The 17,543-nt window shown below is 34.4% G+C and overlaps 1 protein-coding gene across 1 annotated transcript; it reads right to left on the bottom strand.

Annotated features, from left to right (window-relative positions):
• Positions 1-1,067: 1,067 nt before the first annotated feature.
• Positions 1,068-3,729, bottom strand: LOC132746315 (immediate early response gene 5-like protein). Its single transcript, XM_060735428.1, has one exon. It carries the CDS (start codon positions 3,575-3,577, stop codon positions 2,639-2,641), a length of 939 nt encoding a protein of 312 aa, XP_060591411.1. The 5' UTR covers positions 3,578-3,729; the 3' UTR covers positions 1,068-2,638.
• Between the last annotated feature and the right edge of the window lie 13,814 nt (positions 3,730-17,543).

The raw sequence follows: 17,543 nt of genomic DNA, 5'->3' as shown, positions 1-17,543 counted from the left end.
GAATTATATCGATTTTCCCCAGGTGATGTGAAATAAACGCATACATGTTTTATCATTAACGGTAGTTACCATAGGAATCCGATAAACAAACATAAGGGCTCTAATAAGATAAAAATCTATACTATCCGTGCATATAATTTATATTTCATAACAAAAATTCGCAAGATTTCCTAAAATTGTACATAATACAACTTTAGTATTTATTAATCCCACAAAGCAATTACTCAATGTTAGTACACTCACTTTAATGCACTGCGTGCCTTGTTACATATAAGAAACTATCCCATAAATAGCTATCCCTTAAACCACAAATGAGAGTTATTCAAAGAAATATAAGTATTAGTTGAACAAAGAAGCAAGGTGCGTGGGACTTTTATTTTAATTGCACTTAAGCTTCATTTTTAATGTTGCCAGATCTATACCTTTTATGTTAACTGTAACCTTTTTACACGCAGTACGCGTATGACACTGTCACGTGGTAATTCTTCATTGTTTTTTTTATGAAATATAACTTTTACCTATTACTTTGTAACTGCTAAAATAGTGAGCAGTGAGATTTTATGCTTTTCTAGTAGGACATGTAAATCTAGATGTGGCTCGCTTTGTAAGACTTTCTTCAATTTCCTTTTAACAATTAGTTTTTATTAAATGAAAACTCTTGAGATTCTACACAATATGGGTCTTTATATAAGCTTACTTTTTGTTGAAAACAATGACCCGGTGTTCAATAAACTAATAAAGCCTGGGAGACCTAAGCCTTGGCAGTTATTATTAGCTTTATAAATAAACAACTAAACAATTAATATGAACGTCATACAGGATATTAACCCATGGAGTGGTTTGTAGTAGACTAGTATATTTTACTGATGAAAAAACAGTTTCATATAATAGTCCATAAATAGTTTAAATACCTACGTCATTTACATAATAAGGTGAATGCCCAATACTATAGCCATTTCTAACACAGTTGCAGAAAACTCTATACAATGCATTTATCTACGAATATATCTTTGAAAAATGCAATATTTTGTAGTATTTTTATCTTTAAATAAACAAAGAACAATAAATAACTGTTTTGATATTTTTATTTTCATAGTTTTTTCAACTTTTTTAATATCATCATTATCAATAAATATATATAATAATCATCAAATATTTACACATTGTCCATAAAAATGGCAGAACTATTTTGTTCACAATCTTTCATTTTCACTTCTCATTTACTCTCAACAATATTTACTAATTAACTAACTCACTTTCACAATAAATAAACCACTGGTCAAGTACACTCCCGATTTCACTCATGAAATTATTATCATAGACATACATTCAACTCGTTATGATTATTTCAAAATAATTTAAATTTACGACCGATGACCTCTAATTAAGTCATCAGAGCATTTTTACTATAAATGTATCAACCCCTGACTATTTTTAATCATCCCCAAAATATGAACTTAAAGTATACAAGACTAGATGTTAAGAAATTCTTTTGCAATCCTTAAAGACTCATCATGCCACACCCATTTTTTGATAACAAAGAGTGTATTGTTCTATTTATATTTATAGGACTATTTTGTTTACACTCCTTCACCTCTAGAGTCTCCGTAAATAACCTACTACTTGCGCAGGTCGCACTTGTTTACATGAAATAAATCGGATTAAAGATAGTCGCGCTGTTCGGTGTATAACAATCAATAAAGAATTTCTCTTTGGTAAACAATATCCTGTATAATGAAATCCATGACTACGTCAACACGTCGTGATCTAGCAAAAATTTCAAACAGACGGGAGCTTACAAATAATTAATCGATTCACGCGCCGTTGATTTTTCACGAGACGGCGAAAGTAGGTCAAATAAATATAGGCGTAAAAATGATAGATATGAAAAATGAAGCAAATGAAATCAAACTAAATCAGAAAATATATATAGGTATCACGAATAATTGAGCTGGGATAAAAACTGTTTCCTTTGTTGCATTTTAAGGTTAAACGATACAAAGGCGATATGTAGGTCATAAACGGTTACACCCAAACGTACGCTGTCTGGGCAGGTAAACAAGACTACTCAAGTGTTAACACGCATTTCCTCCGTTTCATTGTAATTTAATGTACAGTACTGTAATAAACCCATTCGAGCTTTACGTTCAAAAATTACGTCATAAAATTTGTAATACTTAAAAGAAATAGTGGCAGTTTAAATGTCATGTTCAGGGTCAAATTTGATGGATATCTGACCTTTTATCAATAACAATGAAATAACAAACAAAAGCTGTCACTCCCTAGTCCCTATCAAATTAAATATCCACGAATTAACATGAATTCTATGTAAAAAGAATCAATTTACAAAACAGCACAAAAATGAAATGTGGTTTGTAAAAGTATCACTCAGAAATGCTTAAAATTCTGTTTGTTTAAATAATGACTGTGTAATGATGACTGATTAAAGGTGATGCCATGGGTAAACTTGTAACATAAGTAACTAACACACAAGTTAAAACCATCTAAATCTGAAATCACATTTTCGATTTGTAAAATAAATATTATGTCATAACGCATTGCACCTTCTGAAGACAATAAACACAAATTGGTATGTCTATATATATTTCCAAGACTGTTTTAACTTTTAATGTTTGTTTTAAACAGCAAGAGCTATCGCCGTGTGCATCGCTACACTGTCCTTTATCTGGGTCGCACAACTTAAGTCCTTCAATACATACTGGTGACCGTTTAATGGTCTGTCCGTACTAACATACACATTAATTTGTCCTGAACTTTGTTGCTGTGACTGTTCAGATTCCGGACATAGACCGTGAAATCCCGAACTGAAAATGTCAACTAAACTTTTCACCTGAGTAGACTCCGATGTCTGCATCTGTTCAAAATTGTCACCTGAGTCACTTTCACAATCGCTATCTGAGTCACTATTTTCATACTCCTCAAATCGTGGCTTTTTAGGCTCAGTATCACAGTCAACAAAAGATCGCCTTCTTTTGCCACCGGCGCACCTGCAGGACGGTAATTGGCTGACGTAATTCGTGTTTCCATTGTTCCGAGATAACGGTAACTTTCCGGTTACAACCGGTGTATTGTTTACAATAATGTCCCGTTGACTGGATTTCTTATCACTAACATCCGATTTCTCGTTACATGAGTTTATGGTATTTTCCAAGCGATTCTGTTTAACAGGAATAACATTTTCCTTATCAGACGCGCCACTGTTTTTAGTTTCGGGACGTTCCCCGTTGGGTACCCCAGTATCGTTAGCTTTGTTACAGTCAGTGACCCCACGCGTATGGTAGGACGTATCCATTGTTGATTTTTCCGTAGTTTTTTTGCCTGATTCACAAGGAGTTTCAACAATCATTTTGGCTGCTGCTTCACGCTCAGCCTGAGCACGTTTGTTAGCCAACAATGTTTGAAAGTTATCCATCATGTATGTTGTCCGAGCTTTATGTAAGACACTCGCAACAAGTAAGTTCTTATGTAAATTGATCCCACCACGTTGTTGTCTGGACATTGCTATTTTCCCGAGAGACAGAGCAATTAATCGTTGTGCCTCCGTTGATGAACTCATTTTGATCTCTAATCAATCCAAATAACTAATAAGTCCAAATAATAACTTTCAAAAACTTATAAATCCTACTGTCTAATATCAATATCTGTTTATCTTTGTTACACCGCGAGATTAATGTTACTCGTGGCGTGTCGAATACTACAATGAGAATTTGATAGTAAAGCATTGACTTTTCAACAACTGACGTCAGTCTGAAATTTATTAGCCAATCGAAAACGCCGATATCTACTGCGTCATTCATAGCGATCATAAATGACCAATCAGTGTAATGTGTTAAAATATCTGTGTTATTTTCCGCGTGATACTAAAATCTATTTATAGATTTGACCCGCCAAATAAAGGAGAAGCACGTAGTCATAGTACCGTGAGATTTGTGGGATATTGAGTCACGGTACATTCAGTAGAACCTCTATCTCATCATACCACGTGATCTAAAATTATGGAAAACTTGTGTGAACTAGTTTTACTCGATTAATAGCAATAAAAATCTTTGTTTGAATACAGACAAAGAATTTTTGATCGTCTATCGATTAACAAATCGATTCTAACGGTTTCTATTTATTTGCTGGGTAGTAGCACGCAGATGTGTGGAAACTTGTTGATAGACAAACAAAAGATGCTAAAGGAGCAGACGGTGAATGTAGCAGACGAAAATAATAACGGTAAATATTTGGCCTGGGACTCGGGAGTAACTCAGACTAAAAATAAACGACTAGGAATGTTAAGAATGTATGATTAATTGGCTAAGAGCATGATTAACGCATGTATCAATAGCAGCCGATATTTTTTTCAACGGAAAGAGAAAAAGTATGACATTTAGAAAAAAGAATCTTTAGATAAAGAGAGGCATCTCAATGTTCGAAAGTGTATTGCTCTTTTTAATAAGTTACTGACCTTTGAGTCGCGTCCATTTTATGACATCAACAAGTTTATGTTTAAAATGTAGGTGCGTTGAAATTTTAACTATGTCAAAATATTTTATTGCAACTGTTTAACATTATACAGATCTATTACCGCACAGAATGACGTAAGCATAGCCCTATACGTACCACATTTTATTATTAAAATTGTATAATTTGTTAAGACATTTACATAACGAAAGCTATGAAGACGTGCCTAGTTGTTTACATTTCAATTAAATTCTTCAGCAATATGTTTAAAAACAATTGTTTCATTGAATGATCAACTTGGCAATGAAAAAGTTGTTACATATAGATATATTTAGATTGCAAAAAAATAGTATTAGCTCGGATTTATATGTTAAGATCCGTGATATTTTAGTAAGTATTTACAAAATTAAATTGGTCTAAAAATACCCCTTAGGTAATAATTTTGTACTGCTTTGAATTTCGTACTTCCTTTTTCTAATTCTAAAGGATATCATATACGGATAAATAAATAAATAAATGGTTTGATTCTTAGTCCAACTGTTTAGACATGCCAAGGCATCGAGATATTTTTAGAACAGTCATTGTTTTTTTTTAATTTATTTGTGCATTTTTTCCTGAAATTGTTTCTTTAGGGGCAAATGCTGGTTTTTAGCAAGCTAGGGTTAATTGTAGTTCCAGAGCAAATCTTTTGTTTCAGTTTTCTTAATATCAGTAAGGAAGGTACATGCACACACTTTAATTTGACCATGCACACACATTTGAAAAATACCAAATAAAACTTGAAAAACTTAAAAAATATGCGTTGAAACTACATGTAGAAACATGTGCAAATACAACATTTCTCTTATAAAAGATATTTATCTCGTTTTTGCTGAATGTTTGAATTCTTGCAGACGACATATTAAACATGAATTTCAGGTATTTTTCTGTAAAACCGTATTTTTCCAAAATAACCAGGGTTTTAAAATAACTTAAATGGGAAAATTACGTCACTTTTCTAAATATAACTTTGGGAAACTATGAATGGCTAAATATAAACAGTTTACTTACAGGGAAAATTTTACTAACCAGGAAGACGTGGGTTTTGCTGATTTGTAGAAATTATATATGTTTTTTTATTCTTCTTTTTCTTTCGTATGATTGGATTTTATTCGATACAAAACATACAAACATTGCAGCGTCTGAATTTCTGATGTTTGACCTACATTGGCATTCTAGTGTAGGTTCTGTAAGGGAAACAACTCGTGGAGTGCGTATTCCTCAAATTAACATAAACAGTTAAGTTATATTTTATTGCTTATATAAGTGTAAAAAGGTACGCAGAAACAACAGGTTTGCAAATTAATATACTATGTAGCAGATGGGTTGGGCCAAAGTCATGATCGGCCCGCCCCGAACAGTATTATGGAAAATACATAGAGAAGGGAACAGCAACAAAGCTAAACAACAACTCCAGGCAATCGCCCGTGGTGAATGTGGACCAATTGTTGTCGCGAACACTTATAGTATCGTGAACAAAAAAATTACCGTCCTTGTGGAGACAAACGCTCTACAGCAAAAAAAAAAAAAAAAAAAAAAAAATAGAAAATAAAATTGAAACAAAAAAACCAACCAGGGCAAATGATCTAGCCATAACGTATTCCATCCTGCATGAGAAAAAAATGACAAAAGAAATTCATATCTAAGATTCATATTACTGGTGCCATGCTGGCTCTTCTACTACTTCTTCCGCATGAAAACAACTGACAAATCAAAAATGTTCTCTTATTCTGCATTGTATATTCAAAGAGCTTACATCTAACCGCAATTTGTTATTTTGAAAATTTAACTTTTACTGGTATAAGTATTGTGTTACTTGTTTTTCAATCCAGTCTGAATTTCTTTGTTGTGAAATGTTTGTAAATGTTACTTATGTAAAATTTATTGAATAAATAAAGTAAAAACAAGAGACAGATGTGAAACCACACCATTTTCTACATAGGTCAAATTTCATACATGACAATATTTATTTACAAATTACAAATTATTATATGTATTTATAATGTTTTGAAAGAATAGTGTTGTCTCCATCGTGTACTACTCCTTAAAGGCACAGTCATGGGTACATGTACTTATAGATCTTAGAGCATGTCAGATGTTTATCACCTGAAAAGAGTAACGCTGGAAGTGAAATAATTTTTCATTATTGTAGCAAAATGTGAACAAAGTGATATTTTGGCTTCCATACAAAATATTAAACCACTTTTACCAAAATGCTATAGAAGAAAAAAGAAAGACTGCGCTAAAATGACAAATTGAAGCTTATTTTTAAACGTTAAAGGGCACAAACAAAAACTTTTAGAAAAAAAATCCATTTTTGGCGCAAAATGGGCCTTTAAAATGGAGGCTAAATGGGCCTTTAAAATGGACTAGCTAATGGACTCTCGTAAACAATTTTCTTCGTCGAATAACAGATGGTTAAATACATTTGTAGATTAATAGATATGTATTATTTAGAAATCCAATATAGATACTATTATTTTGTCCCTGCAGTAAACATGTTTTGTATTTGAAAAATTTGTCGCTCCTGTCAATCCGATAAATAACTCGTCTTGCGATCGATTATTCGTGACGTCATAACGAGAAGAAGTAGGCGCGTGGAAAGGTTACAGACCTACACATTGACGACAGCAAGCTTTTAGCAACATTTCTAACTGTAAATTGAGCTAATTAAGGGAAGAGTTCAATTGAGCAAAATTTCAATAAGTAGATTCTAAATGTCAGATGATGTTTTTTCTCTCTCTCTCTCTAAAAGTATAAGATTATTTTTTTTCACGACAGGTACTGAAAGAAATATACTTAGGCCCTATATGTCCTTTTAAACATTAACATTCTGTATTTATTGCAAATGACCCTTCAAAGCTTGTCTGTGTATAACAACGTTCGAGTCGCACTAGTGCCAGTGACTGAATGATGAACCTAAGGGGGTTGTACTAAATCATATAATAAAAATAGCCTATATGGCGGTAACGACGTGATTACTCGTATGTTCGTGGTTACTGCATGGTGATGATGATAATGATAATGCTGCTGATGATCATCATCATCATATGATGATGATGATCCAGGTACTGACTTACGAGGACGATAATAGATCTAGTGTCTATATTATATATACAATGAAAATAAAAAAGATTGAAAAAAGGTGACAAATACTGAGAAATTTAATAATGGCACAAGGGTCGGTAAGATGTCTACTACAATCTTCTATCGTAACAACTCGGCTTTCTCCGACAACTCCGTAAGAGTCCCACAAGGTTCAACTCGGCTCCATAAGAATGACTATTGAAGTTGTCCGATGTGTTCCGATTGCTACAATCTACAATCGAAACAACTCGGCTTTCTCCGACAAGACCGTAAGATGCCATTGAAGTGGCCTCGGTACAATCCTATAAACAGGAACACTCATTCGAAGGAACTGCCGTGAACAAGGATAGGGCCTAACGTCATTTGATGTTCGTCAATAACAAAATAAGGAATGTCGTGACAATTTACATGTACTAATTTTATGAAAAAAAGATGTGACTTATTACCGTGTACCTTGTACATACGTGTACATTTGAAGATTCCTGACCGGAAGTCTTCACGGCACAATATCTCAGGAAAGGATTATCTTGCTTTTTCCTTTGAATTGAGAAGAACTCACAATTTCAAAAAGTATCTTTTTCCCCTTTATAGGCGTAAACACGTCTGAAAATGGTTTTGCCCTTAAACAAAGGTCTCAAAAAACAAAGCTTGCTCTCAATCAATGCATATGAGAATTAATTTAAATTTATTTTAGTTCGGTTGTGTTGGAAGCTATAAGCTTATTGAAACATTCTCGAATCTGTTCCTAGAACCAACCAGTGCTAAGCAATGAATGTAAAGTTTCTTGATCAAGGAAACAACGGCTTGCCCCTGACGGGGTTTAAGCCCATGTGGCCAGCAATCTTTAGATAAATAGTTATCCCATCGACCACGCCGCCACAAAATGTATGTGAAATTATAGCTTAAATAATCATTAATCTGTGATAATTTTAGTAATAGTATCGAATGACCACTGCTCGTGACTCGATGTGGGTGAACTTCTAGGTCTTCTGTATGTAATCATATCCGATCTTGTCGTAACCAAAACATAGGAATTTTTAAGCGTGGATATAGGACGTACTGTCAAATGACCCGAGACGTGGGTACACTAATATATGCGGTCTATGAATGAGTAAGTATTTTAAATCGGATATTACTTAATACACTACTAACGCCATATATAGACAAGCTATGTATCAGTGACTTATAATACTTGTAACACCTACGCTTTATTTACTTCTTATACTTAAAATATGTACTGTTAGAACGTATATACTATCATATGCAAATAAATGGCCAGTTATTCATTCTACAAACTCGCACATACAAACCTTCTGAATTTGTGCATCTTTTTAAATAGGAACAATCTTTTGGAGACTAACCTGACTGTATTGTGACAAAGGCTAGTCACTTCCGGTTACAAGGATGACCACTTCCGGTTTAAGCAGGCTATGGATTAAATGACTCAATATTTATTTTAGTTTTGGTTAATGTAGTTATATAAACCATTGGTCATATCGGTAAGATTATGGCGAATGTCCAGCAAGACAAATGTGAGGAAATACCTTCGACAATACCCAACTACTCGGCTCTTTTCGCCACACTCCGGTAACAGATCATGAATGGAGCCAGCGAAAGTTCTTATCCGAAGACTGACGGAAAGGGCCGAAACGTTGGGATTGTATAGAAGTGACTACTCAAGATGATCACCTAATCGTGTTGCTTGACTAATGTCCAGTATTAAAACTTAGTCATTTAAAATAACCCTGTTAATCATAATAATAAATTATAATAAGTGTTACTGATTAATTGGCACACGCAACTCGTGTGGTGGAAACTCATTCGGGTGACTTAATCATAATGCAATTAATCAGTTTTTATGATTTTGTTAAGTTGACCTTGATCATTGATCAGAAGTCATGTTAAAGGCACAGTATGCCTCAGAAATCCATATTTGTTTTAATTGTTTAGAAATGTGTTTAATATTGTTTAATTAGAGCATATTAAAATAGTATTTTGACTTCCATACAAAATACTAATTCACTATAATTATACCAATTGCCAAACAGAGCAAAGAAAACAAAAGATAAATCATCTATGTGGCAAATGAGAATTTCATTGAAACTGTAACAAGATACCAAAAAATAAGAAGTTTTTGAGAAATAAAAATGATAGCATATCTGAGGCATAATAGGCCTTAACGTCAATGCACGGCCCTTTAACGAAGCGATTCAGATTGTCCGTAAATCGGAACTCTTCGGTGGTATAGAACGTAGCAGAGGTCTTGTGCATGGAAACATCCGCTGGGTTTATGGGTAAAGAGTTCAATCCAATTCATGCCCAGCAGAAATTACCAACAAATATTTCCAATGCGATTTAAGCAGCATATATATTCCTCCAGATTCATGATAATTTTCAGGAACATTTTTTAAAATGTACTTAAAAGTAAAATGGTTTCATGTCACCAAAGAAAGCAAGTTAAACATTTCAAAAGGCACTAGAAATCTTCGAAAATTGCCAAACATGCCTCAAAATGTGCAAATATAGCACTTACTGTGTTATAAAATACTGTAAATCGGTCATTAATGGCATATAACATGTAAATTATCTCTTGAATTGTCTATATTTTTACTTTCTTAAAATTTTAGTAGATCTACATTTTTTCAATACCTATTTTATTGAAATAATTGGAGCTCATCTGGGGGCCTGCGGCTTTAAAAATGGGGAAGGGGGAACACTCGTAATGTTGTTTTTCATATTGTAAAGCTGCGGTCTCACTTACTCCCAGCAGAGCCCCGGAAAGTAACTGGGATGATCCGGGACGATCCGGGGTGAAATTATTGTTGCGGTCACACTAACCCCGGCAGCACTACGGTATAATTCCCAACTCGCCACCCAGGATGCGCTCCGGACCATCCAGGCAGAGCCCAGGTGAAGCTACGGTTCATGCCGGTGCTTCCACGGTCGTTCCCGGATGACGCCGGAAGAGCCCGGGTTGACCCAGGCAGAGCCCCGGTCGATCCAGGCAGAGCCCCGGTAGAACCCCGGTGGATTGTAAACGCGCCAAAAATTACATTGATACATAATTTTTATTTAATAGTATATATCTATTATTCCAGAACAGTAATTCATGATGATTTTCTGAAAAATCCTTATGCAAGACTGGATAAAAGGAAAATGGGAAGGGTTTTGATACAGACAAGTGAAATCATCGTAAATTGTCGTGATTCTTTTGAAAAGAACCGGGCTCTGCCGGGACTGTACCGGGATCAACCGTAGCTCCATCGTCATCTTCCGGGGCTCTGTCGGCTTCCTCTGGGGCTCTGTCGGCATTCACCGGGGCTCTACCGGCCTTCACCGGGGCTCTGTGAGCATTCACCGCGACTCTACCGTAGCTCTACCGGCTATATCATGCCCCGGATCATCCCTGGTTTGTGCCGGCAGAGCTACGGTGCTTCCCCGGTGTAACCCCGGTCGTTCCCGGCCTAAGGTAAGCTAAGGATGAAGCCGGCAAAGCTATACCTTCCCGGATCATCCCGGACCACCCCGGTGATATTAAATATTTTATTCCATCCGGGGTCGTATGCCGGATGTTCCCGGATCATCCCGGACGTTGCCGGCAGAGTTACGGATGTACTCTGGTTGTTCCCGGTCGTACCCCGGTCGTTCCTGGATCACCGGACGTCTACCGGGGCTCTGCCGGGATTTTAGTGAGAGTGTAGCTTTAAGAGAAAAGTTGTTATCTTCTCAAATATCTGGCTCCAAAATAAAACTACATGAAGTAAACAGGCGCCCACAAGAAGTTTCGGTATCGACGATAAATACATATGTATGTAAATGCAGCTATTCTGCATGTACAATCCCAGAAATATGACACAATAAAGACAGACAAGTTCTTCGTGACAACGGTAAAGTTTCAGCTATGACATGCGTTTACAAACGGGAGAGAAAACAACATTATCAACACGGATTCCGTCTTTGATGCCTATCACGATAAGAATGGGTGATAGACTGGGGTTACATCATTCTATTGTAAATACATTTACAAATTATTTTAAGTCATACATCTAGCGTTCGATACTTGATTACTTACTTAACCCAAATAAATTACATATTATTTATAGCGTCAATCACTTTGAATCATATTGGTCGGCAAAGGGTTCAAAAGTTTATTTAATTAAACCATGTGATGAATTAGTTCGAGCATAAGGGAACTTTTTTTTTAGGGAAACACTGTTTAATTAGAATCACGCCAGATCGCGAGAGAATAAACATTATGAAAATGAGTAGTAATACAATTTAATACGTATTATTAAACACTAACCTATACGTAATTTGCTAAATACATGTTTAAAATACTCGTCATTCATCCTTGCAAAATGACCTATAAAGTTTTCTGATAAAATCTTTTGCAATATATGACCATACCTTTTTTAACCACCTGTCGTAATGATTTTATTTAAACCCGGAACATTTCGTAAGATAAAAGTAATAGGTATTGACAACATGTTTATTTTCGGGCATTATTTAGTACACGTACTTGTAAAGTGGCAACTGGCCAAATATAAGGTCAGCTGCGTAAAACCGTTTGTCACTATATTTGTTTACTTAATCATGCAATCAGGGTCAATAGTTGAAAAGTGACAATTTCACAGTGTTTTGTAACATTGGCACCAATAATCTGAGTTGGGGTTACATAACACTGTTCAATATTTATTATGAAACAAAAATTAGTTTATTTGACCTATACAGTAAACTGTAAAAATCAATATCGTCTGCTTTTTGTTTTCATAAGAAACCAAAAGTCAGTGTGGCCATACCACGTGACATTGACGTCATTTTTGGCATCATTTCCAAGACAAATATTGCTCGATTCGGAAAAGAAAATAGCCGTAAATATTTTATTTCTGTATCAATATCGTTGGGATATGCACCAGTCTACTGGGAAAAATATAAGCTTTCCACAGAATATTGGATCTTCGTCAGTTTATAAGCCGTTTTATCAAACACTTTGCATAACCTTGGAAGTTGCTTGTATTAGAGCGGGCTTCGGTTGCAAGCTATTTCGTTTTCTGGCGTTATTTGGTCTACGCCATGATAAATAGGTCAGGTTTACATCAACCGGGGGTACAGACAGCAAAATCCTACCTTAATATGTTTATATGGTTATTATTTATGGCGTTAATCTTGTCATTTTCTTCAATTGTCAATTCTGGCACCAGTTCCAAGTCGAAAAAAAGGACTTCAGTTTAAAGCAGATTTATGAATCTGTTGCAAATGCGAACCAACATGCCTACCGTTCTCTCTCTATAATTATGTTAACCATAAAAACATTTGTTATTTACTGTACGATTTACATAAACACAAATGAATATTTAAATGATTTTTACTTGCTGCGCTATAAGTGATTTGAAAAGTCGTAAAATTGTTGTCTGTACGTGTGTATTTGTAAAGAAATTGATTTGCTCTTTAATCATTGTTCTTTCACGGTAATGATTATGAAAAATCTATATGTGTCATGTAGCAATACTAAACTTATTCAAAATATAGAGAAAACAGAAACCCAAAACGGCAAAATTGACTTAGCTAGAATGTCCAATGAACGTGCACATTCAGGATCACTTCCATTTTTATGCTGTAAAGCGTTATGCCTCAACGCGGCAATTTCAAAGTCAAAGGGTATTCTTTTGTAAAGAGTTATTTATACGTATAACCATAATGTTATAAACCTGTAGCAATGTTCAAGTATAATAGATTCAGCTTTTTAATACAGTGGCACTCGTTGATAAAAAATATTTTACATCCTGTTTTCATACCCACGGTAACCGTTTTTCGTGAACTGGATATAACTTCGCATTCGGAACTGCCCCGGCTATTATCTATAATAACCTCGGAAACAATACGGATTGAAAGTAGTTCTATCACGTGGTTTACAAATGTAAATAGAAACAGAGATAATGTAAAACGAATGTATATATTTGACACCTAATGTCTGTTCCGGTACTATTCTGCTTGAAAATATGTCTGACAACAATTTGTAAATTAAATATGCCCACTGATGTTCAATTTTAAACAAATCCGACTAAATGTCAACAGGTTGGTGTTTTGTACTTTCGGTTTCTACAGCCATACTAGTAAATATATAAATAATGTATTGTTTGCTTTTGTACCTATGAATTCACTTATTTTAAGTGGACTTGAACTACATATATTGGAAATAAACTTGTCAACAACTCCCAGCATTAAATTACTATTTGTTTACATGTTTAGTTTCTTAGCGTAGGTTTGACCGGAATACCGCATCCGTTCTGTGTATTCATACTATTGTGTTCGAGGTCCTTATCCGAAGACTGACGGAAAGGGCCGAGTAGTTGCGATTGATAACTTCGTTCACTTAAGAACACTAAACACTATTTATTTTATTATTGCATTTATTTCTGTTGATAAACTACATATCTGACAAATTTAGTTAATTATATCAGTCAATCGAGCTTTATCAGAGAGCTCACCAATACACATTGTAAAGAGAGGAAGGGAACGGAATATTTATGGTTTGAAAGTAGAATTTTTAACAATAATGTCTCTTCCAACTGAATAAAAACGATAGGGCTATTTGGGACTATTTCTTATCGATGTGGTCATTAGATGTAAATGCATGGATTATTGCACGCGGCATGACCTGCAGATGTCCTTAACAGGATTTTTGTTGCATTTTAAGATTTAAAGAAGGACCACATCTTAAAATCTAAAACATAATGCATATGCCAAATAAATGAATTATCTGATATGTGAATAAAGAAGTAAGTAATTTGACAGTTGAAGAATAAAAATTGAATACTAGTATACTCTTCAAATGTAATCGTAATTTTACTTAGCTTATGTTAGCTATCAATAATTCAATGGACGCATCAGTGTCATATATGGACCCCAGTCGTGTTGCTATTACATATATGTTAATGTAAATATTTATATAATTATTGATAATCATTGTTATGTCCGACTTTTAGAATGTTTTGTTTCAAGAAATTTAACTTTTTATTGGCGACTCAGGGCCATTTTGGGCCTTTTTGATAAATAGAGAATCATAAGTAACGCAACTAAGTATCAATACTATCAGGTTTACACGCAAAGTTCCAAGTTATATGTAATGCTATTTAAAATTGTTTTACACAAAGAACAAAATCTGACTGATGATATATATGCTTATAGTTAAATAATCATCAAATGTGAACGTCATGTTAATGCGCGTGACAATTAGATTCAGGATTTTAATTCTAAATTGTGATTTTTGTTTATCAAACTTTATAGAAATTTATTATACGGCAATTCCAGAAAAATATATACCTTTTCAAAGTCTCTCTTTTGAGGACAGAAGAACCTATTCGTCACCTTCACGAGTGTCAGTGTTTGTCAGTTACTCTTTACAAAAAATAGACTGAAAAAATTACCTTAAGCCTTTTTACAACACTCGCGTTATATAGTGTAACCCTTTCCGTAGCATTGTTTTATTTTAACTCTTTCTCTCACTGAGACCACATTTATTTCTTATCAATTTCGCCATTGTGAAATAGAAAAAATCACATTTTACTACATAGGATAAGATGAGCAATACTTTAAACATCTTCTAAACGAAACCAAAATATTATTTTTCGGTGCACTATTGCGATACAAGTAAGTGTTATTGCTTTAAGGAACAATCAGTTTTTTCACAATCTCTTTGTGAAAGATCAACAATGAAACAGTAAATTGTAGAAAGAGAACGGTAGGCATGTTGCTTTGCATTTGCAACAGATTCTAAAATCTGCTTTAAACTGTAGTCCCTTTTTTCGACTTGGAACTGGTGCCAGAATTGACAATTGAAGAAAATGGCAAGATTTACGCCATAAAAAATAAACATATAAACATATTAAGGTAGGATTTTGCTGTCTGTACCCCCGGTTGATGTAAACCTGACCTATTAATCATGGCGTAGACCAAATAACGCCAGAAAACGAAATAGCTTGCAACCGAAGCCCGCTTTTATACAAGCAACTTCCATGGTTATGCAAAGTGTTTGATAAAACGGCTTATAAACTGACGAAGATCCAATATTCTGTGGAAAGCTTATATTTTTCCCCGTAGACTGGTGCATATCCCAAAGATATTGGTACAGAAATAAAATATTTACGGCTATTTTCTTTTCCGAATCGAGCAATATTTGTCTTGGAAATGATGCCAAAAATGACGTAAATGTCACGTGGTATTGCCACACTGAAAGTAGTATTTCTTTCATAGTGACAGATCATTTTCAATGAATAAGTCTTTAAAGGTACTTGTCATTGTAACTTTCTTGTATAGAATTTACGTGTTTTATGTAATATATAATTGTATAATGTGGCCCAAAACACCCTGAGCAAAAATTATCGCAGAATCTAGCTTTGGCACACCATTGAAATAATTTTGACTTAATATGAACTTGAACGCCTTATATAAAATCGAAAATGATTTCAGTACAATCGACGGTCATGTGAACGTTATGCCGAAACCACATACGTGTATTTGTTGATTAAAGCTGTAATAAATTTATATGTGAAATAGGTACACAATGATGTCTCAAATTCACGTGATTGTTTATTAAACTGACTGTGACAACGTGTACCGATTTCAACCTTGAAATTCAAAATTTAATTGTACATAAACTGTAAATATTTTTTCCTGTTCTGTTCCAACATTGATCTTTATGAAACTTCACCGCATAGAACGGGCGTAAACAACAGACAAATATGCAACCAGCACCAGGCAGTATCCACCAGCACCAGGCAGTATCCACCAGCACCAGGCAGTACCAATCATTGCAGACAGCTTGATTAGTAATGCACACGTGTCGCAAAACACATAAACTTACTCAAAGGACTCGCACTCAAATAGACAGGCATGATCTTAATATCAAATTTATTTATTTATTTGTTTATTTATTTAAACAAACTGTTATTTAAGCTGTTTCGCTCATTCGTTCGCTCGCTCGCTCACGACAACATGGTTTAAATTTGCTGACAAACTATTTTAAATGCTTGAACATTGATACGCTTTCTTTCGGCATAACTTTTAACATTTCGACCACAGTGTCTTTTCTGAATGAATCATACAAAGACAATTGTCTCCGTTGCATATTAATGTAGGTTGCATATTTAAACTAAGTTTCCAATTATTTACGGTGTAAACCGGCGATAACTGGGAAAACCTTGCACAGTGTTTAGACGTGTCAGTGTCATTTCTTAATCAAATAGGCCACAGTTCGTGAGTCATATCTCTTAAAACATGCATTATGTAACCGCCTTATATTTATTTGATTATGAATACATTAAGTATAATTACAGACTTACGTAATCATAAGAAATTACATTATATATAATTTATGCTGTTTACCTATAGAATATGTGCAACTTCGGGCATTCATAGGCAATAAAGATTTCAATAAATCGTGACGTCGGGGGAATAGACTTTAAAACTTAGCATTTCCACGACCAAAGCTGATCAGTAAATTAATTCTCTCAACCCGGGGTAGAATGAAATAAGATCGTCGATGCCAAGGAATTTGATGCAATTAGAGTAGGTTATATTTCATGAGTCTTTGGCGTAAAATTATATGCAATGGTTTGCAAGTAAATGCTAATTACATTTCTTTAGAAACTAAAAGTTTAAAAAATATGATAACCACCCTAAATTATGTATTTTAAATACAAGGATTTCATATCGGGCATATTATCCTACTCCTACCCCACCCCCTTCCACACTGACCCTTCCTATATATATATATAAATAAAATATATAGATCTACTACCAGACTTTGTTGACGAATTTGTATTCTAAGCTTCAGAATGACACATACATTGTGATCTATGTCAGATGTCATTTTAAATGATGCATCAACGATCCAAGGTAAAAAAAAGTTTGGAAATCCTTAGTGACAAGTTTATCTATATATGTAGATC

The sequence above is a fragment of the Ruditapes philippinarum genome, unplaced genomic scaffold (assembly GCF_026571515.1).
Source record: "Ruditapes philippinarum isolate M1 unplaced genomic scaffold, ASM2657151v2 ctg3880_1_1_1_1, whole genome shotgun sequence".
In the NCBI taxonomy this organism is placed as follows: domain Eukaryota; kingdom Metazoa; phylum Mollusca; class Bivalvia; order Venerida; family Veneridae; genus Ruditapes; species Ruditapes philippinarum.
Note: the sequence above shows the minus strand (reverse complement) of the source record. Positions and strands in the feature narration are given on the sequence as shown.

What these genes read in the sequence shown, in the direction of transcription:
- LOC132746315 (XM_060735428.1), bottom strand. Translation starts at nt 3,577, where the DNA reads ATGAGTTCATCAACGGAGGCACAACGATTAATTGCTCTGTCTCTCGGG.